The 25,659-nt window shown below is 39.9% G+C and overlaps 1 protein-coding gene across 17 annotated transcripts in view; it reads right to left on the reverse strand.

Moving 5' to 3' along the window:
- Window positions 1-25,659, reverse strand: part of ARPP21 (cAMP regulated phosphoprotein 21) — a 184,832-nt gene that overhangs the window by 102,078 nt on the left and 57,095 nt on the right. For all 17 annotated transcript variants that reach the window (XR_009462546.1, XM_059728706.1, XM_059728720.1 and 14 more), the window contains exon 9: window positions 24,830-24,970. Coding sequence is in view for 16 of the 17 variants with exons in the window: in XM_059728706.1 (XP_059584689.1) it covers window positions 24,830-24,970 (141 nt within the window). In the remaining variant the exon portion in view is untranslated. The remainder of the gene's footprint in view (window positions 1-24,829; window positions 24,971-25,659) is intronic.

Raw genomic sequence — 25,659 nt, forward strand, 5'->3', positions numbered from 1 at the left:
GGCCCATAAATGCAGAACGTGGCAACCTAGCTTTATGCTCTGCTGTTGGTCTTTTCTGAAGATCCCTAGAAAGCCCAATGGTGCGTGCTCATTTGTATGGTTTTCTAATGTAATGGATCATAAAATGCAGTTGCTATTTGTAAATGCAAAGACAATGAAATAATGACATTACACAGTTTATTCTGCCTCCATTGTCATTAATAGGTCTTATAAGCTTAAATTGTCAAGGGAAGAAAATACTTTAGAATTCCACTTTAAAGTGAGTAAGTGAAGATCAGAGGTTAAATAAAACAATGAAAACACTTTCCATGAGGCCATAATTAAAGGACAAACAAATGACTACTACATTCAGGGCATGTCTACACGTGCCTCTGACTGTACAGTTGGTACTGTGGAGTCCCAGCAGCGCGTGGGTCATTTTCAACCCTACTGTACAGTAGCAGTGGCATCATGGTTAGTGTCCCATGTAGACACGCCCTCAGAGTAGGTCAGTGTTGGAGTGACAAACTGTTTAAATGTGGGAGATGCAGTTGATGTCATATACTTGGATATTAAAAAGGCCTTCAATATGGTCTCCCATGATGCACTGATAAAAAAACTGGGGGATTGTGGGCTGGCAGAGGCCATGGTGGGTTGGAAACTGGCTAAGGGGTTGAACCCAGAGAGTTTTGGTGGACAGGTCTGTATCATCTTTGTGGGAGGTTACCAGTGGTGTCCTGCAGTTTGGTTCTCGGCCCTGTGCTGATCAACATCTTTATCAATGATTTGGATGAGCATGTGGAAAGCATGCTGGCCAAGTTTCTGGACAATACTAAGTTTTCAGGAAATGTAGTCATGCTAGAGGATAGGATGTGGATGCAAGCAGACCTGGACAAGCTGTAACGGTGGGGAAAGTGGAACTGGCTATGGTTCAATACATGCAGGGTGCTTCATTTGGGGAGAGGTAACCAGCAACATGAATATAGGTTAGAAGGAGATGTCCTGGCCAGCGCAATAGCTGAAAGGGACCTCGGGGTTATAGTTGATCACAGGATTAACATAAGCCACTAGTGACACTGTAATCAACAGAGCTAATAGCATACTGGGATGCATTAGCCAATGCCAATTCCTCTCTACTGGGCACTGGTGAGACCCCAGCTGGAGTAGTGTCCAGTTCTAGGCACTGCACTTCAAAAAAGATGTGGAGAATCTTGAAAGGGTCCAGAGAAGGGCCACAAGAATGATTAAGGGCCTGGAGGACAAACCTTGAGAGGAAAGACTAAAGGATCTGAGACTGTTCAGCCTGGAGAAGAGAAGACTGAGGGGCGCACTTGGTGGCTGTCTATGTAAGGGGTGATTATCAGGAGCTGGGAGAAAAACTGTTCGCTAGGGTGCCCCAGGGGAGGGCAAGGAGCAATGGCCATACTGTTAGAGGATGGTTTCAGGTTGGATGTAAGGAAAAACTTCTTTACAGTAAGGGTGACCAGAATCTTGACTAGACATCTCAAGGAGGTGGTGCGGTCCCCAACTTCGCAGTCCTTGAAAGGAGACTGGACAGACACACTGCTGGGAGCATTTGATCTCAGCAGTATTCCTTCCCAGAGTAGGGGGGGTTGTACTCGATGATCTTTTGAGGTCTCCTCCAGCCCTTAATTTCTACGATTCTATGATTTGCCAACAGAGTAGAAGGTCAGTGTGGAACTCCTATTTCTAAATTTATATTTTGACTGTTTTGTTTGTTTTGGGGTCATTTTACAACAGAAATAAAAAATGCCTAATTGTACAAGTCAAGAAAACAGACGTTTAAAATCTATTTGATGGATATCCTTTATAAATTAAGCCATATTCAAGCATGTATGTATGTAGTACAGATCTGAGTTTTTGGGCCACAATCATGAAAAAAGATTTGTGTTTGCAGAGATCCATATGGAACCTTATTATTGACTTCAGTGGACCTTCATGACCTGCTATATAATGCTGCCATGTGGTTTCTTCTTGCAGTATCATGGTCTTAGATACCAACTATCTAAGTAGTTTTACCAGAGTAAAACTATATTGTTAACAAATGAAAGCCATAACAGGAGTTTCCAATGGAAAGGCTGAGGCAAACCCTTGTTTTTCAAATTATAAATTATGTGCCATAATGACATAAATAAATAAAGCACTGGCAATTATTTTAAAATGGTTACCAGTAAAACTGCAGTTGTCAGTTATATAGGTAATGGACTGAATCTATCTAATCCAAAATAATCTATGAGCCTTGATCGATGATGAACTTCAAATAAATGCTCAGATTAAGAACAAATAAATAAAAAAATCCATTATTTCAAATGAGTGCTGGATTTCAGAAAAAAAAAAATTGAAAAAAATTGGCTCCTGTCCATTCTGTGTTTTTAACATGTAAAATGTATATAAAACATACATAGTGTAATGCTATGAACTGATGTCACTTCTACATATTATTTACCACCCAACCAGCCCTCAGGCCTGGCCCTTCTAAACTCTGACAGAAGCCAATGGAAGTCCTCTGTGTAAAGCATGTAGGATAAGTCCCAGAGGAATTGTATGCTATGATTCTTTTGATAAGATTTGATTCCTTGATTGATTCTTTTGATTAGATATACTTACTCAGTGATATCAGATGCATTGCTTTAAGAACTTGTGGATAAATTAAATGCTTATGAACAGGAAGGACAGTTAACGTCGGTCTGTATCACAGTGTGGAAAGCCATGCTGTTCATACACCATCCATTCATGTCAGTAGGGATTTATAACACTTTTAATCATGAATCTTTCTGAGGCACTGGTGTAAAATGTACTAAGCTCTGAGATGATTGTGAACACCCTGTGAATAAATTTACCATGCTTATTTTTTAGTTTTGGAATAAGTTAAAGTTTTAATTAACTTTAAAGCCTGGCTTCGATCTATAAACTCACAACTTTGCACCTGCAGTCACTTGCATTTATGACCATACTTCTTAGCCATATTTCATTTTGAAACACTGCATTCCTCAAAAAATCCAAAAGTGCCTAAACAGAAACTGTTGGGTACTGGTCTTTTGAAAATCTGGCCTATAAATTCTACTATGCCTGTATGCAAAGTAGAATTAGTACTTAGGGCTAGGAGAACTGGTTAAAATTGGAGACAATGAAGAAATGTCCCTATGTTTCATGACATTCCCTAAAGTCATTTGAAGGCCGACTTCTTGCAAAAAACATAAAATAAAAAAAAAAAATTGTAATTTTTTTCCTCCCATGTTGTAAGGCAGAAGCATCAGGTAAGTTCTGTATAAACAAAATAAAATACCATAATAACAAAGATACTTCAAAATATTCAGTAAAATTATGAAATAATTATGGAATGTTTTCACTGTTTCATAGATATATATATGCTTATTTTTGCTGCTTGACCTTCAAGTCTATCTACAGTATGCTATGTAAACAAAGGAATAATTTCCCTTCTAAAGAGACAGAAAATACTAAGCATGTACAAGTAAATGACTCAAGGCACAAAAATGGCTTGTGGGTATTTTCCTTTATAAAAATATGATTTGAAGGGATAATGTGTGTACCAATATGTTTTGTGGTAGCGCTATGTAGATTTATAAAGTCAGTTTATATCAAGGAATTAATATAAAATACAAGTATACTTAAACATGTTAAATTTAATAGTTACAGAAAGGTCCCACACTGAAAACTGGACAATGAAGTCCTTTCTCTAGTCACCATGAGAAAAGCTATTACTTCCTGTAACTGTACAGCATAGACAGTGGCACATACATAGCTTTGCTATATAGTCGTCCATATGTCTTAGTCCTTGAAGTGACTTATGTCACATTTTAGGGAGGTAACTCCAGTTCCATGACCATTTATTCCTTTGGCAACTCTGAGAAGAATGGCAATGTCAACAAGCTTGTGAGTTAATTCCAGGTGTGATGCTGGCTACATTGTGTAGCACTGCTCTTTCCTTTGCTCGGCACTAGAAAGGCCTGATGTTCTCAGTTGTTACAAAACACATGGCATCATGTTTTGGGCAATTACACATTAAAAATAAAATTTCAATTTCTGAGGATTAGGTACATAAGCAACAGATGCATTTTTTTCAATTTTAAATAAAAGCTTGTGGATTTCCAAGCAATGCTCTTGATCAACTAAGAGGGCATTTTCCATTAACTCTTTTATACTTACAATAAATGTGACAATACATTAGCTTTATTTCCAATGCATAGCAGTAAATTATCACAAGTAACATGAAAAACTATATGCGAATTGCATAGATATCAAAATGTCAGACCATTAAATCTTTGAATAATTATGTCACTGACTGCATGATTCTACTATTTTTTCCTCAAAACCTATGCCCAAAATTAATGTTGAGAGACACAGCATGTGAATTATTGCTAGATATGCGTTTTCACTCAGACACCTATATGTACATGCCAGATTTATAAATACACACACTTCCAAATTATTGTTTTCGTTATGCAGGCATGTTATTCATCTAATTTTAGTTCTAATCTAATTTAAAATTTTCTGCAAGACCAGTAGGAAAAAAATTAATCATTGCAGATGTACACAAAAGAAACTAAAATGAACCAAGTAAATGCCAATTTAAAAGGTTAAGAGACACAGAATGCTTTTTCCAAACTTGCCAAATATTATGCAGATTTGTCTCCTGGTCGGTCTATACAAACAAATGCTTACATTCTCGTTAATATGCTTACAAAAAAAAAAAACAAACCCAACACAAGCAATATGATCCAGTACAGCAGGCAGTATGTTTAATTCAGCAACTGTGGAGTCGGCCAAAAGGGGGTTTAGCAAGCCACGTATGTGTCACATTTATTTGGCAAAATGGCTTTGCTGCCTTGCAACCTCTCTGCTCATGAATTTATCTGATGTTCCTCTAAATTGTCAGATTGAAGTACTGGACACTTTTCTTTCCGAATAATGAATCACGTGGCATATTTTTTCCTTCAAAGCAGTTTATAACTGAGAAGCTACTACAACTACATATTAAATCTAAGGTTTTCATTAGTTAGTATAATCTTTTATCAGGATGCTACAAATCTCCTCTGAAGAATTTATGTAAGGTGTCTTTAACTGTTTTTCAGTGTAACTTTATCAGTTGTCTTTCCTTTGGAAACTCATAATGTGAATGCACTGCCTGCAAAAGAAAGAAATACTGGACTGGATCCTCAGCTGGTGTATATAATTGGGGTAAACTTCTATCAGCCAAGGAGCTGACCCACTGTCTGTTTTTTGTGATTGATTTGTTGTCCATACCCATTACTCACAGCTGCTACCACTGTAGGGCCAAATTGCTCTCTCTTCTATTGCCCTCCCATAACTCCACATCAGCAGACCTCTACTGTACTCCTCTTGCTACAGCTGCCACTAGAATGCTCCAATCCACATTTTTCCCATTGGTGAGATCTGCAGAGTTGATGTTCTCACTGTTCATCTCTGTCCCATTCTTCACCCTCATTCCCCCTTGCAGATCCTAACTCCCTGGAGAGACCTGCATAGGAGTCCAGGACGAGGGTGATGACTTCAGTGTTTGGTAGGCAGCTGCTTTCGCCCTGTACTCATTTTAAGGCGAGTGTCAGTTAGCATGTAGGATATATAATTATATAGAATACAATGCACAATCTGATCTATATAGACTATGCAATACCCGGTACCATAGTTTCTACATAGTTATGCCATGTCAATTCACATACATTCAGAAGATTATTTATTAGATAACCTTTAACTAATGTCCTTTACTTCTGAAAAAATGGCTTCAATAACTGCCTGCACTGTTGTATTCTTCAAAACAGATGTAAAACCCATTCCCACTGTCAGTGCTGGCAGAGAGCATATGGCAGGGCCCATCTGGTCCTCTGTCCAGGCCCTGAGACAGCATCAGAGATCCCTCTCATGATCACTTACTAATGATGGATGAACTGCAATAGGACTGGTTCAGAAAAATATCCAAAATATTGTTATGCAAAGCTTCCCTGAATTATCTGTACTTTTGATCTCTTCAACAAAGGCCTTTCACCATGCCTTTTCTCCCTAGCTCATAAAACTCTGGGGATGCTCACTGGCTGTTTTCTTCTTATAAGGAAACAGAGGTGTGATGGTTCTCATAGGGGATTATGGACAACATTTTTTGAGGAAATACAAGGGATCAATAAGAAACCCACCCTTGAATAACCTTTTCCAGGTGATGGCATGGCTCACTCCCCCAAGGTAGCATTTTATAGGCCTACTATCCTGGCATTTCAAAAGCAGACTGTAGCTTATTCCCCTATGCACATCACATCTCAAATCTTGTGGTGCATGGCATTCTCCAGTTTCCCCAGATGGATGATGGTTTTTGTACATACTATAGCATTTTCCAGGGGAGAGAAGTAATACTTAGCAGCAGGGGCTACGGATCTCCTACTTTACTGGGTTGGATGGATATTAGCTACATAGCTAATAGATACAGATACACAGAAGAGGAGGTCAGCTTCTTGGGAAAAGTAAGAACCTTTCTTCTCAGAAGATGAAAACACATGTTGTAGAAATGAATAGGAATTTGCAATGCACTACCTGAAATAATCTCTCAGATACAAGGAAAGAAGGCAGTGAGATATGAGAGATGAGTAAACCCATATGAGTTATTCTCTATCTACATTTACAGGTGTAAATATGGCTAGACTTCTCCTAATTGCAAAAAAATAAAAATAAACCAACAGATTTTAAGGCTAGAGGGGAAGCATTATGATGTTCTACTTATGCTTTATGGAACCACTATATCTTAATTTCTGCTTCAAGTCTATGACTTGAGCTAGAATATGTATATTATTTTCTAAACAACATTTAATAATGATTTAAAGATTTCACATTTCCAAGATAAATGCTTCTAATGGTTAATTGCCTTCCCAAGATAATTCTGGGCCTTGTTTCCATTTTGAATGCTTCTAACTCTACCTTCTAGTCATGGAATCTTCAATGAGAAAAGGGTATAAAGAGCTTACTACAAGAAACCTCTTTTCCATGTAGTTGTTTACAAGGGCTGATCTAGAGGGGGTTCAGTGGTACAGCTGAACTCCCCTTTCAGACAACACCATGGGAGCAGCAGTCAAGAACTATTTATAAGTCCCTGAAACAGGTAAGAATTCACTCTTCTCAGTGCCCCCTCCCCTCTGTGCTCAGTAGCATATCCCCTGCCCTTGACTCCTATTCTCCCCAACACCTGTTGCTGTTGCAGTCCTCAGATGACATGGGGGTAGAAAATGTTCCAGAGCTGTTTGTACCCCACACCAATTGGGCTGTGCAAGGAGGCAGGCTCAGCTGGGAACAATGGCAGCAGTGATGGTGGTGGTCAGTTCCTCCTCCCTTCCGCATTTCCCTGGGTATTCCCTACAAGGACAGGAGCAGGTGCAAGGGAGGGAAACCGGCCTGCTGCTACCACTGTCTTTGGTGAAGCCTGGATCTCTGCACACCTGCTTCCCACAGCACCAGCTGAAGCTGGGTAGGAAACAAGGTAGGAGTAGCTGGGACAGCAGTATCAGCAGCACACAAGTCTCCCTTTCCTGCACCCAGAGGCATACAGAGAGGGAGAGAGGGCAAAATGGGAAGGGATGGTAGGTGTTGTTTAGCATGGAGGAGAAGGGGCAGGCTTAGGGGAGGGAGAGGAGGAGAGATTCTAACCTAACTCAAAAAACAAACAAACAAACAAACAAACAAAAAAAAAACCACAAAAGGCCCTAAGTTCCCATGTGCTGATCCTGAACCATGGTTTGCCCATTCCACTAGAGGGGTGGGAGGGATGCAGAGAGGGGGAAAGGCAGTGCTGGTTGCTGCTCAAATGCTCCTTTTTAAAATTCTGGATCCACCTACAGCTGCTTGATATATTAGGATCAAGTCACCTCTTAATATACTTACTGATAAACCAAAATACATTTTAGTCCCAAGGATGTTTTTCAGGCCTCAAATTAGGGTCATAGGGATCATAGACCCTTCCAGTAGAGCTGGAAGGGACCTTACCAGGTCATCTGGTTAGTCTCCTGCTCAAGGCAGGATCATCCCTGACTAAACCATCCCAGTCAAGTATCTGTCCAGCCTGCTCTTGAAAATTTCCAGGAATGTAGGATCCACAACTTCTCTAGATTGCCTTTTTCAGTGCTTCACCATGTTGATAGTCAGAAAGTTCCTTGGCAACAGTAGGATATTGGCTACTGTAGTTCCCTTACTTTACCTATGGGAGGTTAGGGTGTTATATCCTGTAGTTGTGTCAGGGTTGACTGTAGCTTTGCTAGCAGGATAGACATGGATTTTTTTTATTCTTTTTTAGGATGGTTTGAATAAGTATGATCCTGCCTCAGGCAAGGGGTCAGGCTATATGACCTCTTAAGGTCCTTCCAGCCTAACGTTTCTATGATTTTACTGAAAATTTCTTCTCCTGCAGCTTGAAGCCTTTGTTCCTAGGCTTTTTTGTGGGGCTGGAGGGGATAGGGCTATTTCTCCATTCACTCTATAATTGCCCTTCAGATATTTGAAGAGCATCACATTCACCCTCAGTCTTCTTTTCTCCAGACTAAATAACCCTAGCTCTTTCAGCCTGTCTTCATAAGTCATGCTCCCCAGGCCTCTAATAATTTTTGTTACTCTTTGCTGGACAAATCCACTCCATCCTTCTTGAAGTGTGAGGCCTAAAACAATGCTTGCATTACTTCTCTGACTCTTTTCCAAACTCTTCTAATTTTTGAAGTGTGAACACCAGAATTAAATACAGTACCCAAGTAGTAGCTTTGCTAATAATGCTTTATCCAAAAGTACTGCCACCTCCCTACCACGACTCTACATTTCTCTGCTTCCACACACTGTAGTAAAATTTGCTACAACACTGGAGTAGGAGTTTGAGATATAGATGAAATTTAAGGGTATTCTTATTTCTGTCCTCCAGGAATGTTGAGAAATGTATGCACTTATTACAAACTCTCAATGATAACAGGAAAGTGGAACCAAGCACATTATTCTCCTATTATTTTTCATATGCAGTTCAGAACATACATAGAACACAAGCCTACAAACCTTACTCATCCAAGACATCTACTGGAAACATGTAAATATTGTAAAAGGAGGTCCAGTTTTAGAAGAGAGCAAACTGAGCAGTTAAGCTCCTTCACGTAGCTGGAAAAGGTCAGGTAGGATTTTGGTAATACCCAAGTTAAGTGAGCTTTCTACTATCATTTATGCAGATGCGGGAAGGTTATTGCATAATTCATAGTCAGAAAGAATTTCATAAAATTCTATTTAGATACTTGAAATATTTTGGGGAAAGAATGGAAAATTTGAAATATTGAATGAAGTGTTTAATAGGTTTGCTGGTAATATTTTAGAAGATCCTAATTACATCAAAATGTTACAAGATCAGCTCAAAAATCAAAAACACAGATACCATACAAAGATGACAAATGACACAGACAAACATGATCTTAGCCTTTAAGTACTGTAAAATTCAAAGTTGCTTTAAGCACACAAATCCTGGAATTGGAAGGGTTGGCCGATGCCAAAACACTTCAGAAGCCTTATTCCAAGGCATATATTTCTGACAGTACCATGGGGAAACAGTTCATCACAAGAGGCAACAACTTTGCTATATGTGGGAAAAGTGGCTTACTGTGTGTACCACAGTAAATTGTGTACCATGGTACTTATGTAGTTAAATCCAGAAGAGTCCACAGGCAAAAATATCATGAAAATACTGAAATAAGGATGTGGGAATGGTGTGGGGATTCATCCATAGGGAGCACAAGCACAAAATCTTGTAAAAATGATAACCAGGTCTCAAATTTGCAAGGTGGTCTTAAATAAATATGTTGGATGGGGCCTGCGTGTTAATACTCCTTAAGTGAATTAATGGCAGTCCAGAATGGAAGCCAACTAAGGCAATGGGGCTAGAAGAGGCCATAATGATTAACCTGGGTGCCTACAGAAGCACCAGCCTGTAAATAAATGTGGAGCAAATAACAAAATGTAGTTACACAAATATGACATCAGAAGCATTATAGAATAGAAATATACCAGCTCCTACAGGAGAAACCTAAATGCTGTTGCAGAGCAGATTCAAATAATCAGTGTAGATTTATAGTATTGTTGTGCAGGGGTTCAAATGGTTATACTGCCTTTTTCTGTTATTTAATTTAATAAGAAACTGACTTAGTTTAACAAAAGACAAATGCTTGGTTCCTCATAATCTTGGCCTCTGGTTTGAGGACATGCTGCAGCACAGTATGGTGCCCTTTCTTGCTATGCTAGTTTGTGACTATCTACTCTGCCTGCCTACTTTGTTTTTGTTTCATGCTGGAAGCCATAAGCCTCTACAGTATAGAAGTATTAAGCTCATGTAAGCATTCCTGTATTGATACGTACCTTTGTACCACAATTCTATTTCACATGGTGCAGTCAGTCATTTTGTTGGCTCTGGATCATGACATGTGAAGGCATGCAAGTATTCTGTAAATTGGACCATCTGGAAATGACGGGGCCGCAGCTGAATGATGCAAGGCAAAATTCCAGTCCTAGACATGGTACATAACAGAAGCATGCCTTTGTCTAAGACCATGATTTTTAAAAGCAGGGTTTAAAATCCAAGATCTTAAATCTATAAATTAGGTTGAGGGGGATGAGGAACAATTGGTTCAACTGAATTATGAAAGTCAGATATATGAGCCTAGTCTTAGGCTCTTGTTTAAGATTCTGGCCTTAATATTTTGGCAGTGAGCTATAAGAGAAATTTTTGTACATAAAATGTATTTGTTGCTTTAATTTTTCAAGCCCTGGGCTATAATACCATCAGAACCTAACACACACACACAACTACTGAAAATGTTATTTAAAAAGATCATAGGAAAATAATCACCTTATAGGTGACTACTTTTGTACACTAGGAGTTGCTGAGAACAACTGGTAAATTACACTATTAAATGCAAAGCCATTAAAATTGTGTCTCTCTCTCCTTTTTTTTTTTTTTTTTGCCAAGCATTAACACGGTATTCCTATAGATGACTTCTGCTCCATCTTACCAATAACAAATGCTAAGTTAATGGTAGGGATCATCATTTTTCATTCAGCATGCAATTCAAGATATTGTATTTAGCCTATAAAATTATGAGATTATTAAAAATTAATTATAAAAAATATATTTCTGCAGTTGGTTGCACTCCATTTTAGTTTAACATGCTCAGTACTGTATGTAAATATGCAGGACCAGTGCTGCCCATAATACAAGTGGACTTGGAGAAACAGTGTTCAGTTAGCCTACATAAGAGTAAAATGCCTCATTGAGATTTATCTTTTCAACTGGAAGATGAGTTTGGCTTTCTACATTCTCCAACCACTGTTCAGAGCAAGCCATGAAGACTATCCTCTAACCCTACAGGTCTTCTGGGCCCCATGCATGTTGTGGGTAAATCAAAAAGCCAGAGCTCATTCATGCAGGGACATGGCCTTTCTAAAGCTTTCTACCTCTGCTCCCCCACATCTCTATTCTAATAGACTACTGAAGGCTTCCCTGGAGATCCTCTTGTAAGAGTTGGGATCCTCATCATGAAAATGCTACAATGAGCCCAATATGTGCAGGGCAGGTATACGCCGCCTTCCACTCCATTCACTTGGTCTTTGCCCCATTTCAATGTGCTACTCTCTGGCTGTAGGAGCCTTTTTTTCTTTTTTTTTTTTTGCGGGGGGGATGGGAGGAGAATGGGAAGGGAGGGGGAAAAGAATAGTAACCTGTGTGGAAGCAATGTGATTTGCATAGGGATATTTTGTCAGGCTGTGATCCTGAACTTGGTGCTTTGGCTTCACCCAGGCCAGCTACTCCATAGCAGAGCACCCAGACTGGGCAAGTCTGGCCTGAAGCCTCCAGCAAGGACTAACCCTCCACTCGCTGTCACTGGAGTGGTTAATCAGGATCAGCTGACCCTCCACTTCTCCCATGTAAACCCCCGGGAAGGAAAAGGAAGTGTCTGGGCAACAGAGTTCAGCTTGATTTAAAGTTCCATAGTTTCATAGTTGGTAGAGATGGAAGGGACTTGAGCAAATCATCAAGTCCGACCCCCTGCCATGGCAGGAGTACTGGGGTAAAATGACCCCGGCAAGGTGTTCATCCAGCCTCCTTTTGAAGACCCCCAGGGTAGGAGCCAGCACCACTTCCCTTGGAAGTTGGTTCCAGATCCTAGCCGCCCTGACAGTGAAGTAGTGCCTCCTGATATCTAGCCTGAATCTACCCTCTGCCAGCTTGTGACCGTTATTTCTAGTCACTCCTCCTTGTAGTGCTCAGGGGAACAGGGACTCCCCCAGTGCCTGCTGGTCCCCCCCTGACTAGTTTGTAAATGGTCACTAGATCCCCTCTCAGCCTTCTCTTGTGGAAGCTGAACAGGTTCAGGTCCCTTAACCTCTCCTCGTAGGGCCTGCCCTGCTGCCCCCTGATCATATGGGTGGCCCTCCTCTGGACCCTCTCAATGCTGTCCACATCCCTTCTGAAGCGTGGCGCCCAGAACTGGATGCAGTACTCCAACTGTGGCCTGACCAGTGCCACATAGAGGGGGAGGATCACCTCCTTGGACCTGCTTGAGATGCATCTGCAGATGCATGAAAAGGTACGGTTGGCCTTCCTGACCGCTTCCCCACACTGTCGGCACGTGTTCATTTTGGCATCAATAATGACTCCAAGATCCTTTTCTGCCTCTGCACTGATGAGAAGGGAGTTCCCCAGCCTGTAGGTATGCTGCTGGTTCTTCCTCCCCAGGTGCAGTCCCTTGTACTTGTCAGTGCTGAAAACCATCCTGTTCTCATCTGCCCACCCCTGTAACCTATCTAGGTCCAATTGCAGCCTATTCCTCCCTTCTAGCATGCCCACTTCTCCCCACATATTAGTGTCATTGCTTTGCTGTTCCCTTCAACTTGCTCTCTGAATCCACTCTCTGCTTGACCTCATAGCATCTTGACCCAGCTTGCTCTCCGACTCCATTCTCTACTTGGCTTCCTAACTTAGCTCACTGCTAGACCCCACTCTAAGACTGACCTCCTGGCTTCCTGCCTTGGATTGTCTGTGGATTCTGCTTGTCCCTCTTGACCCTGGTCATCACCTTGATCACTCCATGGCCTCAGCCATGGCCATCCATGTCCCAGCATGACAAATATATAAATCAGACCTTTGATTTATTAGTGTTTAGCCTAATTGCTAATAACCCTGATCCCACTCCCATTTTTAGCCAATGTGAATTCAATGACAGAAGGATGAAACAAACAGATCCGTTGCTCACCTCCAAATTTCTTTCTAATATCAAGTGCTGTGGGCTTTCCAACAGATTCAATAATTTATTTAATTTTAGGCTCAAGTAGAGGGCCAAATCCTGAAGTTTTCCATAGATTTATGGAGTTTAGATCATCTGTCTCAGACAATTACATTTTCCCTATTTGCAGTACTAATTCAGGTGTCAGAAAAACATGATTCAAGTTTGGATGAAACGAAGCTTCTGGAAAGGCATCCACTTTTTATATTAAGGAGAAAAAAAAATGGAAAGTTTCCCCTGAGTAAAGAAAAATATTCAGGCCAGAACTGCAGGTGCAAAATTTTAAACTCTGGCTATAATTTACATGGACCAGGAATATAATGGAACTATTGCAGCTGACACAAAGACAAAGGAAAGATTTCTGGAAGATGGGCCATGGATCCTCATTCTGTACACTAAGGAGTTTAGTTTTGTGCCCATGCTAGTGCACAGCAAGAAGGCTGAAGAGAAACAAGAACAGCACGTCTATGTGGCACCTGCTATTGTGCCCACATAGAAAGGATTCAGCATAAAAGGCCACAAGGTTGTTCTGCTGTAGTCTGGAAGATTGGGCACCGATTATTTCTGCATTGGTGGAATTTACTTTGCCCTCCTCTGGCTTGGATATAGCCCTTAATATTCAGGATATCTATCTAAATTAAACATTTCTGTGCCACACCGATTTATTTCCAGCTAGCAGAGTCTGGAACCATCTAAAAAATTAGGATGTTGTATAACTGCAAATATATATTTAAAATTACATTTTAAATATACATTTTAATGAGTTCAAAAATTAAAAGGTTAGAAAGAAAAATTAATCAAAGCTCTGAAAACCATCAATAAAGGCAGCATAGTCCCAAAAAGCTGACTGGCTAATGCAGAAACCATTAGTTCTCTAGAAATGCCCTCTGCATGCAAATTAAAACTGTGTTAGATAATAAATTTATGTGATTAGTTCTACTTCAGACCTTGAATAATTTCTTCATTTCTGGCAGGGGAAGTCAGACCTCAGAAACCGTTCCAAAAGCACCCACTGGCTCGAAGAGTTGAGTTGGTTGTTAGTACCTTCCCTGTGACAATCCTCCAAATCCACTTTGCAGATATAACAGCAGCCATCTCCTTCATTTACAGTGCAGAAACAATGATTGTGCAAAATAAATGTTTTTCTTGTATCTGGTGCATTGTGTCAGAGAGACAAACCTATAATAAAGGCTTCATACCCCCTACATCAAAATGGAATACAAAGATGGGGAAAAGGGTAATCCGGTGACTTTCAAAAGTCCTATCACTGATTTAAGAATAAATAAAATGCAGGGCTTTTGCAAATAAAGCTCTGAGTTTAAAACAATTACTTCACCCTTTACTAAGTGTAGCTACTTCTCAGGAGGGAATGCAGTGGAAATTTTGAATTTCCAGTTATGCAGAACAATTATTGGAAAGTGCTAGGCATAAGATAGGAGAAATACCACTTTTCTCAGACATAGCTAAGGACATGTTCCAGGTTTAGGATCTTAGTTATTACTGATTCAAGCAAAGCCTTCCCTCAGCTGAGTTACCAAAGTTGCTTTCTGAAGCAGTGTTTCCTTTGGAAGTTTTCCATCTCCCAACTACTGACCAGGCATGCACAGCTTTTTGTGTTTATGACAAATTAAATCCTTAAGTGGTGTGACCGAAAGGATTAACCAAAGACTAACACTGTAGGTGTCCTCCGATTAATGTTCAACTAATACTTCATTACAATATAAAACAGCCATAAAGTACATGTCCACATAAATTACAAATTAGTGTAGATAAATTATATTAGACTGAAAATTAATAATGAAATCATTAAAAGTGGTTCGTTAACCCTACAGTCTCATTTACAGGACAAATTCTGTCTTTGGATCTATGCACAGGGCTTCTGATGACTGAAATAAGTAAAAGCCCTGAATCTACAGGCCAAATTTAACTCATATGCCACAATTTTTCATCTTTCATCCTGGTAAGAAAGGCCAATGGACTGAAATTATCGGTGTGGAGAAGTTGTTAAAGAAACTAAGTTATGAAGCCAGTTATCTCTCTCTTTTTTTGGAAATCTTTTCTCCTAGACTAGTTTCAGGCATTGTATGAAGAACTTGCATAACAAGGTTTTAAAGCATTTAACACACATATACACATACACACAATTGTACACATACAGAGATAGAGATTTTAACAGTACACTAAGTATTAAGCTGTTGCCCATACTTTTAGCTGTTCCATTAATTAAGTTTAACTAATTATAAATATCTTGATGAAGTGGATGTTATGGATTTTTTTGCCTCCACTTTTCCTATCTATAAATAAGGATAAGAATGTTTGTCTTTCTTTGGTAAATGCTACAAAATTCTTGCATAAAACGTACTATCTACCATATGGCAGACAAGTGTATCTACAGAAGTACTTTGATGCTTAAAAGCCTGCCTCCCAACTTTAGGCATCCAAATGGAAATTACAGACCTCAACCTCTGACTCAAGTGCCACCTAACCTTGGAAGTGCTTCAAGTCCATAGTCATGCACATTTTTAACATTAACATTCCTCAGGAATGTTTGAAGTTTGACTAAAAGTTCAGTTGACACGGTTGAGTAGTTCATTACCAACTTTAGGGCTGTCCAACTACTAAGTGGCTGGAGACCACATGCTCCAGGGGCTAAACCAGTGGGGTCCTCATGCTGTACAATCTGTACTGGCAGAAGCCAGAGGCCCCCCATGCAGTACACTTCATGTGCAGCTGCCCCCACCATGCTTTCAGCTCTCTGCCCACAGGCTCCCCACTGAGCTGCGCAACGCAAGTGCCCTGTGTTTCCTAGCATTGCAGGTTGTGCCACACTGCACCACCCCCTGGGATAGGAAAAGGAAAAAGAAGCTGAAGGAGGGAGGGGAAATCTAGAGACCCTGGCTGCTGATGAAACCAGAGCAAAGGTGGGGAGCAATGGCTGGGCAGAAGCCCAAGGGCTGGAAATTAAACCTTCACAGACTACATGAGGCTCACAAGCTGCTAGTTGGACCATCCTGAGCTATCTTATGCTTAAATTTTGTTGGGATCCACAAACTAGGCATTACTCTGCCTATACTATCCGAGTGGCCCGGTATGTTAGGTGTTGTCATAGCATGCTTATGAAATCAAGCCCCACACACAAACCCAGAGAAGGTAGCATGTCCCCTTTACTCGATGCTCAGAATTTAAGGTGGTCACCCAAGTTCCAGGAGATCTTGTTTTTTTAACTCAATCCTCTGTATAAGGGGATTCAAACCCACATCTCCTACTTCCCCAGACAGTCCTCTAACCATCAAGCTATGGACTATTCTGGTGTGGAACTGGGGGGTGGGGGAAAAGAGAGAAGCACTCAGACTCCCTCCTGTTGGAGCTGTTTGAACAGGAACATTATTTGCAAGTAATAATTTGAGATTCATTGGACAAATGAGAGAATACAAATTCTATGCCAGTGGGTAGGGCATTCACCTTGGAATTTTAATCCCTATTTCCCTGATGGCTATTTATCAGTCATTGAATTACAAAAAAATTAAAGTCTTCGGTGCAGTGACTAAAATCTAGGTCTCCCTCCTACCAGGCAAGTGCCTCACCCAGTAAGCTACAGTCTTGCCTGAACTTTGTTTCTCAAATTATTTTCTGTGTGAAGGCATAGCTTCGGGGGGGGGGGGGAGGGGTGACTCAATCCAGAATAGTCTATAGACTAATATTTTCATGGGAGGAGAGAGAAACAAATTTAAATCCCTTCAGAAACAGGTGGAATGAATTTGGGTCTACCATTTCCTGAGCGAGTGCTCTAATCCTTAAGATATTGGGAAAAAGGCAAAGATGTCACCCTTTCCAGTGGCTCTCTTTGGTGTCAAAAAAGGGTGCAACTCCACTAATGGGTTCAGGGCTGTGGACCTCATATGAAAGGAGATGCCTACTTGTAACCCAGAGTAACATGCCTAAATCCCAGAGATCCCCAAATCTCAGAGGCTGTTTCACTTTTATACTGGCTATTTTAGGTTGTTCCTCATTCAGCACATTGGCTATTTGCAAATCTCACTCTGAGGTATGCAACTCTTCCCATAAATGATCCAGGGATCCTAGCTGCCTAATTCAGGGCCGTGGATTCCCTTAAAGGGGCAGAGTACTGCGATGCTGAAAACTGTGATGCCTAAATCCTACTGTATAGTTAGTCTGAGATATTCCCACCACTCTCCTACTTTCTAGTGACTCCCTAATTATTTTGCACTAGAAGCAATTTTGTATGAAAAATCTCTATGAAAGGAAATCCATTATATGAATTGCAATCCATTAGTTCCATCAAAGCTACAGCATGTGGAAGGCCCATTCTTTTAAACATTAGGTTCGTCTATCTTCATTGTTTTATCAATTCCTTTATTGGACCCTATTATTGTAAAAGACAAAAATACACTGAATAGCGCTTAATGTGAGAATATATATTCAACCACAATAAAATGAGTCAACCAATGCAAGTGTGCAGTAGCTGTTATTTCATGCTTATGCAATTCCTTGCACTCTGATTCTGCATGTCACTTAAACACCCCCTGCACAGATGTCTCAGTTACCATACTGGATTTGAATCCCTGAGTTCCAATTGTGCAACAGTTACTGTATACATTAGCCATTGTTATGGCTAATAACTGTATTGTAGTTATTAGACATACCAATCTTAGAAATAAAATAGCATTAAAAGTGGAAGGAACTTTACAAAAAGAAACCTGTGCAGGGCAGAGGAAGAGAAATTGGCTCCTAGTTCCTTGAAGATACAGCCTCAGGTTGCCTATTCATGCAGACCACCACAGGAAGGAAGACAGAAGTGTAGTTTACATGAGAATTCTACCATATTACGCTTTATATTACAATGATTCTTTGTGATGTCACTACTTTGATCATTTCTAGTCTCATAAAGATAATGTGACTTTAAGACAGATGCAAGATACCATATTTTCTCATATGCCATACCCTGCCCCCCCTAAGATCCATGCCTTGTTTTTGTGTTTTTCCCAAAGATTTTTCCAGTCATAACCAACTGAGTGACAGAGTATCCAAAAGCAACTGCATGCAGCAGCTCATTTCACCTGAACCAGCTCAACTGCTCTTTCAAGCACAAGCAACAGTGCTCAGCTAACAGTTACTACTGGGAGAGAGTTAACACAGGACTCCTCTCCTTCTGCTTGCTGGGCCAGAGACAAGTGGTAGCCATTTTGGCAGCTATTAAAGCACACTGCCTCTGCATGCCTCTTTGCCGGTGAAGAAAAAAAAAAAAAAAAAATCAGCTTCCCTGCTTAAGACATGCACCCCAATTTTGGAGGGCTGAGTTAAAGGGGAAAGGATGCATGTGATATGCAAGTATGGTAATACTTCAAAAGAGTTTGCTAGGGTAACTGTGTTCCCATGAAATGTCAGTGCCTCTACCTATATAATGCACTGCTGTAATTAATATCCATTCATAACAAACATGAAATGTGCATTCACTTACACAAATATATATCCAAAAGATATGGAAACATTTTTGTCTGCATATTTTCCATCCACCAAATACATGCTTAAAGACATAAAAGTGACCTAAATTGAGTAATAATTAATGCCTTATTCAGTATAGAGAAAAAACACACTTTCCTGTACACCCCAGAGGTCACAACTTTCAGCTACAGAAACCACCTTTAGCATAATCAGTTCCATCATATAAATTTAAAACCAGTTATAAAATTATAATTATAAAACTAGTTTATTTTAAACACCAGTATTCTTCGCCTGTCTTTATGGGGGGTTGGGGCCAGGGGGAGAGTCTGTTAAGAATAGATCCATGCTATTTAAATTCAACCTCTATCAAGTGCCATCTTATGGGCATGTTGCAATGGTTCTTTACTTCTTTAAGAGTTATAGTACAATAAATATGACAAACTTAGCTCTAGACAAATATATTAGCATAATGGTTTGGATGTTATATATGCAAAGAATGCTTTTAAAAATGCAGGTTAGGCAGAAAATACTATTTAGGATTTTTATATTTTCTGGGATGGAGAATATTAATATGATTTGAACTGTGACTCAAGCTACCGGGATAAAAAGAAGATAGATTAGTCTAGATGGAATACAACACTGATCATACCCAATTCAGCTTTAGATTATCAGGAACCCATTAAATACAAATAGCATATGCTAGTGCTGCTCAAATGTTTGGATTCATGCCAAAGAGACAAAAGCCCTGTCAATAGGGTAAATCTAAAAACACAACAATTTATAGCAGCAGACTAATAATAAAGAAGAAAAAAAAATACCATCAGACTGCTTTCTTATAAAGTTTACAAGGCACATTACCCTGCTATTCTAAAAAAAATTACAAAATCACAACTGAAAGGGTGACTGTATATATAAGTGTAAAGATTTCATAAGAGATATAATATGCCCTCAAAATGGATGAAAGTTTATAAATACAGCCCTTGCATTTTACAGGTACTGAACATCCTAAATGCCAAGTAACACTGCTGGGCCTGTTTGCTTATGTGGTGATGTGCATGTGATAAACTGTACAGCTGAATTAAAATCTGCAGTTATCAAGCACCTTTAAAATCCTCCGCTACATCTCTGCCCCCTCATTATAACCTATCATCACTGGGGTAATCAGTCTGAATGTATAGACAAAGGGACATTAGAATACTTTAGAGAACATTGCAAAGGCTGTTGGTATTTTTTTTTCCTCCCCATAAAATACATGTCAGGCAAAATAAGTGATGGTGCATTATTTTTGGCTCTCATTTAGGCCATCCTAAATAAAATACTGGCTCCATATCGAAGTCATGCTTATATCATATTGCACTGGCCTGTGTGGCCTATACATTTTAGCTATGTCTTTAGGCAGATGACAGACACACACAGATGACAGACAAATATACATATAATGGAGTCACAACAGCATTCTCATAGTTAACAAAGTAGGGAATTCCCCACTAGCTGCATTTTGAAAGCCCACACTTCTGAAAACTTTTCTTGTTCATGGTTCTCATGTGGACTACAAAAGATAAAATTTGGAAAGTTTTCTGCTGTAGCTTTTAAAAATGACTTGCTCAGTTATGACACTAAGGGCCTTATTGCACATTAAATTTGGGCGGCTCTTGGAGCTCTTAACCCCTGGACTGTCCCCACGTTAACACCTTTAAGTTGCTTAAAGCACTCATTATCCAGCACAAAGTTATACCACTCCAGGGCAGGATTATCTCTTGGTCCACATAACTCGGGTCCTGTTCCATTAAGGTATGGCCACTCAAATGGAAGGTGTGACGGCAAGCTAGCGCTAAACTGATCAACGTTTATGCAGCTCACAGTAACGTGCAACAAGGTCCCAAGAAAAAAAAATGTCAGAGGTGACTTCTATGCGTGTTATCATTTCTACGATAAGTGATTAATATTATGAACTCTGCTTTACATAAAATATATGCTTTTTAATAATAAGAAAGTACTGTATTACAAAGACAGCCTTCCAAATGTAAGCTGATCACATGGTCCTGATTATGCTCTCTGATCTACTGGAACAGACTTCAGTGAGATGCTGCAGAGGTTCAGTAGTCCATCCTAAAGAAACTTAAACCCAAAGAGAATCAGAATCTGGGAATGTGTATTGGTCACTATGGTTCATTTACCTAGAGAAGCTACAATTTAAGATGTTACAGAAATAATGTTTCTTCTATAGTCTCTCCCAGCTCAGCTGCAAATCTCTTCCACCTCTATATCTCTTCAAATTTCTGTTTCCTGAGCAGGTATTTTCACATGCACTGACATACACAGGCATATCGAAATGCACTGGACTTACAGAGGGCCAGGAGATAACAAAATTTAAAATTTCTATTGCTCTCCCCCCACAATATCATTCATAAAATAATAGGGCTGGATGGAAACTTAAGGGTCATCTGGCCTAATGCCCCAAACAGATTCAGGATGAACTGTTTCTAAATTATCCCAGGTGATGCTTACCCAAGCTCTTCTTGAACAGCTCCTTTTTTTTTTTTTTTTTTTTTTTTTAAAGCTTTGCAACACTACATTTCTAAGGTTACTATTCCATCTCATCAAAACTGGTGTTATCGAGAGGCAGGAGAGACCACTACTCTGATCTTCTTCCAGAATTTTCACCCTATCCACATATGATAGGAGACACTGTCTTTATTTAACTCTTGTGGGAGTCAGGCAGCAGCAGAATATTCACAAGCCATCACTCCACCACAGGAGTACATAACAGCACCTTTACCTACACAGCAGTAATTGAAATATGTCCTGTAGGGTTATTCAGGAATACATATGAACATGCACACATATCACAGGAGGCCCAATAAACAATTCTGGGGCTCTTTTATCTGTAAATTCTCCAAGTAACATAACAAGCCTTCTTTCCTATCTATTGTGTGAGGCTATGTGGTTTTGGGATTCATAATGTTCTACCACACTGGCAGTTGGAAAGAGCCTAAAAATGCTGGGCATTACCAGATCTCAAGCCAGATATGTGGAGTGCACAGTTATTGGACATACTGGCCTTTAGGTCAGGCTTGGCCAACAGTAAAGTTAATGTGACATTTAAAAGAAGTACTTAGGATTGTCGCAATTAAAATGAACCCTATTGAGTAATATTTCAATCACTTTCAGTCTTCTTTCAAATGCTTTGCAGCAGCACAAATACTAGCCACTACCCTCTTCCACAGCGCACACCCCTGCCCCTGCGTTTTGCAACGGGACACATTGTCTTGCTGCTCCATGTGCTGCAGAGGGGGCTGCCTGGGGCACAGGGTTACCTCAGTGTGGGGCTAGAGCTGTGGTACCCTGCACCACAGCCAGCCAGGGAACCACTCCCCTCCCCCACCCGGTTGGGCTTTTGGGGGGGGGGGGGGGAGGAAGGGGGAGGGGAGGGGTTTGCTACAGGGAAAACCCCTGCACACCTGGATCTGGCCAAAGGGTTCCCAGAATTTAGTTCCAAGTCTAAACTAAGTAAAAGTGCTTCCTCTGAGAACACTAGGTTCTAAATCAAATCACTGGGGAGTCTATCAGAATTCTAGGTTCTACAGTCTGTTGATGTTGTGCAAGTATTTCAGATGATGGCAATTAAGTTTATAACTATACTCAGACCTACTTTCTGGACAATCTGTGAAAAAGTTCTGGGTTATGCTTTCTTCTACCTACTCCCTGAGCAGGTATTCATAGTCACCATCTCCCTACAAAAATCATGTTAAAATCCCATACAAAACTATCAATTGATAAAGACTAGGTAAATGGACCATAGGCACTTTTTTATATGCATCCCATAATTTCTTGAAATTACATTTCACCATCTCAAAACAGTCCATCAGTTCACACAGATAATCTAAATAACTGATTGGTTGTTACTGCTCTTATCTTGTTTTTATGTCATTCTAAATTTGTAGCTTTTTCTTATTCAAAAACATTTTGACAGTACTGCTCTTTTAAAGAAAGCACATCATGATTTTTGCTTTATAGAAAAGATATCTTTCTTTTATATATTTTGTTGAAATCCAACATTGTGTCATTCAATCCTTTCTAACCCATGAACACAAATCCTTTGTCATAGTTATCCTGATAATGAAATCCACAACTCAAAGAAAAAAGGAAATTTTACAAGTATGCCACCATCTCCACCTGGGAAAGAATACAACTTCTACAAAGCTTTACACTAGATCCACATCTAAGTATTATAAATCATATACTGTACAGTGGATAGTAGATTAATATGCCCTTAAGGGCAAGATGTTTTGCATTAAACAACTGTGTAAAATAACAAAAAGAAAAGAAATTGCATTTATTCAGTGCTCATGGAAGGGACAGACTAACCGTGCAGAAAGCTGGAGTGCTCTGCTTAATCATGAAACAAGTATACTAGGGACAATGGCAGGAACAATTCTCTCAGTAATTCTATCTGTGTCTTAACTACAACCTGCAGAAAACACATCCAGAGCTGAAAGGAAAGTTCAGCCTGAAAAACCCATTTAGACTTTGGCCTCCCTTGCTGAGCCTGCCAGCAAAAGTGCCAATTAGTGCCGGTTGTGATGGTGGCTTTTAAAATACCAAAACTATCCCTCTTGCCTCACTCCACCAATATAGGAGCTACCAGGTCTGACAAAATCCAAAACTTTTCACCTAAGCACCGAGTGGAACTTTAGATTTCTGTTTAGAAGCTAAATCCTGATGAGAAAGTGTTTTCTGAGCGAGGCAAAGCAATTCCACTGTCAGTGGTCTACAAGATGCATCTCAAGGCAAATAAGGAAGCTCAAAATACAAACAATTTTGAAAGTTCCAGTCAACAAGATAAATTGTGCTGCTAGGATGTTTGTACTTCCACTGTTATTCTATAACAGTTATACCTATCGTGTAGGTAGGGAGGGGAGGAAAGGTGGAAAGATATAGGAACGAATAAAACAAAATTAAAACAAATTTGTAGAGGATTTTAGAAATTATTTCTTGTTTGAAAACAAGCAGAAGTATCCCAAAAAACTGGTCTCATTCCTCAGACTTCTTTCCACATACACATACATCCACACACAAGATACTGTTGGATTCTCTATAAAATGGTACAACTCACCTACTAAAACGTTGGTGGCCCAATTTTTTTCTGTATGTCTGATTCTGTACCTCTAAAATTCAGGCCATTAGGGCCAAGTCCTGCAACCTTTACTCATCTCAGAAATCATGGGATTACTGGCACAAGCTTGGGTAACTTACATGAGTACTGGCTATAAGATCAGCTCCCCAAACTGCTTACTGTAGTTGAATAGCAAGCTTTCAAAATAAAATTTATAAAGAAATGTTACCTAGAAAAGCCATATATAAGAAGTTTAATAGAAAGGGATTACACATTGTTTTATATTCTTTGTAGCTGAATTCATGCAAAACCCCTGGATATCAAAAATCAAATGGGTATTTTAAAATTCCCTAACTATAGGGTAAAAGAGCAAAATAATTTTTAAGAGACATTCCCCAGTACCTTCAGTCCATATGCCAAATCCCCATTACAAGTACTAATTACTTAGTCTGCATTACAAAATGGTGTATTGGTAATAGACTAAAGACCCGTGGAAAAAATCCAATGCTAAATAAGCAAGCCAGACAAAACAGGAACCTTCAAAGCAGAGAGACACTGAATAAAGAAAAGGAGCGCCTTGCCAGTATCTCTGCATTATTTGAAAGTACCTGCACAGCTCCCAACAACACTGTAAGCAATATATTACTTTCTATAACTATGCAGCAGTGTTAAGGAATCAGCAAAGTAGCATTCTACTCCAGAGGCATTATATAGAATTCTGGCATGAAAACAACCAGGGTAACTGAGGCTCTAAGAGTTCAAAACCTCAGATAATTTTCCAAGAAATCCCGCTAGAATGTAAGAGCATCCCATAATTAGAATGAATGATAACAAAATTACAAAAAATGAAGGTTTAAAAAAAAACGCCATGTAGCCCTGATACAAGCTGACTCATGTGAAAAGAAAACAAGAAAAGCACAGTAAGGGTGCTACTTACATTCTAGTATTGCTGGTCTTGTTGATAATTACAGATTTTCCAGTTTGATCCACATTGTGATCCATCCCAAAATAAGCTGCTACTCGGTGCACTAACATCCTCTGGTATGAAGACATCTGAGGGAACTTTTTGTAGTGATTGCTGGAAGAAAACACACTGATCAGTTATATTTTTTTATTTCTCAGAGGTGGGAACGTTATAGGAAGATATTTTTATATATGATATGCAGTAATTTAACTTACTGCTGTCCCTTTGCAAATGTATACACAAGTTTGCTGCAGGAAGGCAAAAAGCCAATTATAGTGGCTATGTTTTAGGAAATATCGGGGCCCCCTCTACACTTACACAAAGGTGCAATGAGATCTAATCCATGACCCACACAATTATGCCTCCACAATTACACCCCCATGACTACTGGGACCCAGCTGGAAGGTGAGCTGCCTGGGCTCAGGGTCCTGGCAGCTGCGGGATGCTGCCAGGACAGAGGCAGCAGCTGCCGAGGCTGAGAGACTCCCAGCCCCGGATGGCCATGGTACACCACTGTATATCTGGGAGCCCTGGGAGCTGATGGGGCTCCCAACCGCAGGGGAGACTCTGCTACATGTGCAAATTAAAGCTTGGTAGCAACGAGTTATAAAATTAGTACACATTTTTGAGATTTAACTTTATAGCTGGTTGGAGCTTTTTATATGGCATGATAGGTATTTTGCTCATGAAGCTGGTCCCAAAGTAACTGCACAGTTCACCAGTTAATTGCATGATACCTGTAACATGTAGAGGGAGCCTGGGGTATATCTGTGGCCAGTAACAATGAAACAGAGACTTTTATG

Source organism: Alligator mississippiensis, chromosome 5, assembly GCF_030867095.1.
Source record: "Alligator mississippiensis isolate rAllMis1 chromosome 5, rAllMis1, whole genome shotgun sequence".
In the NCBI taxonomy this organism is placed as follows: Eukaryota; Metazoa; Chordata; order Crocodylia; family Alligatoridae; genus Alligator; species Alligator mississippiensis.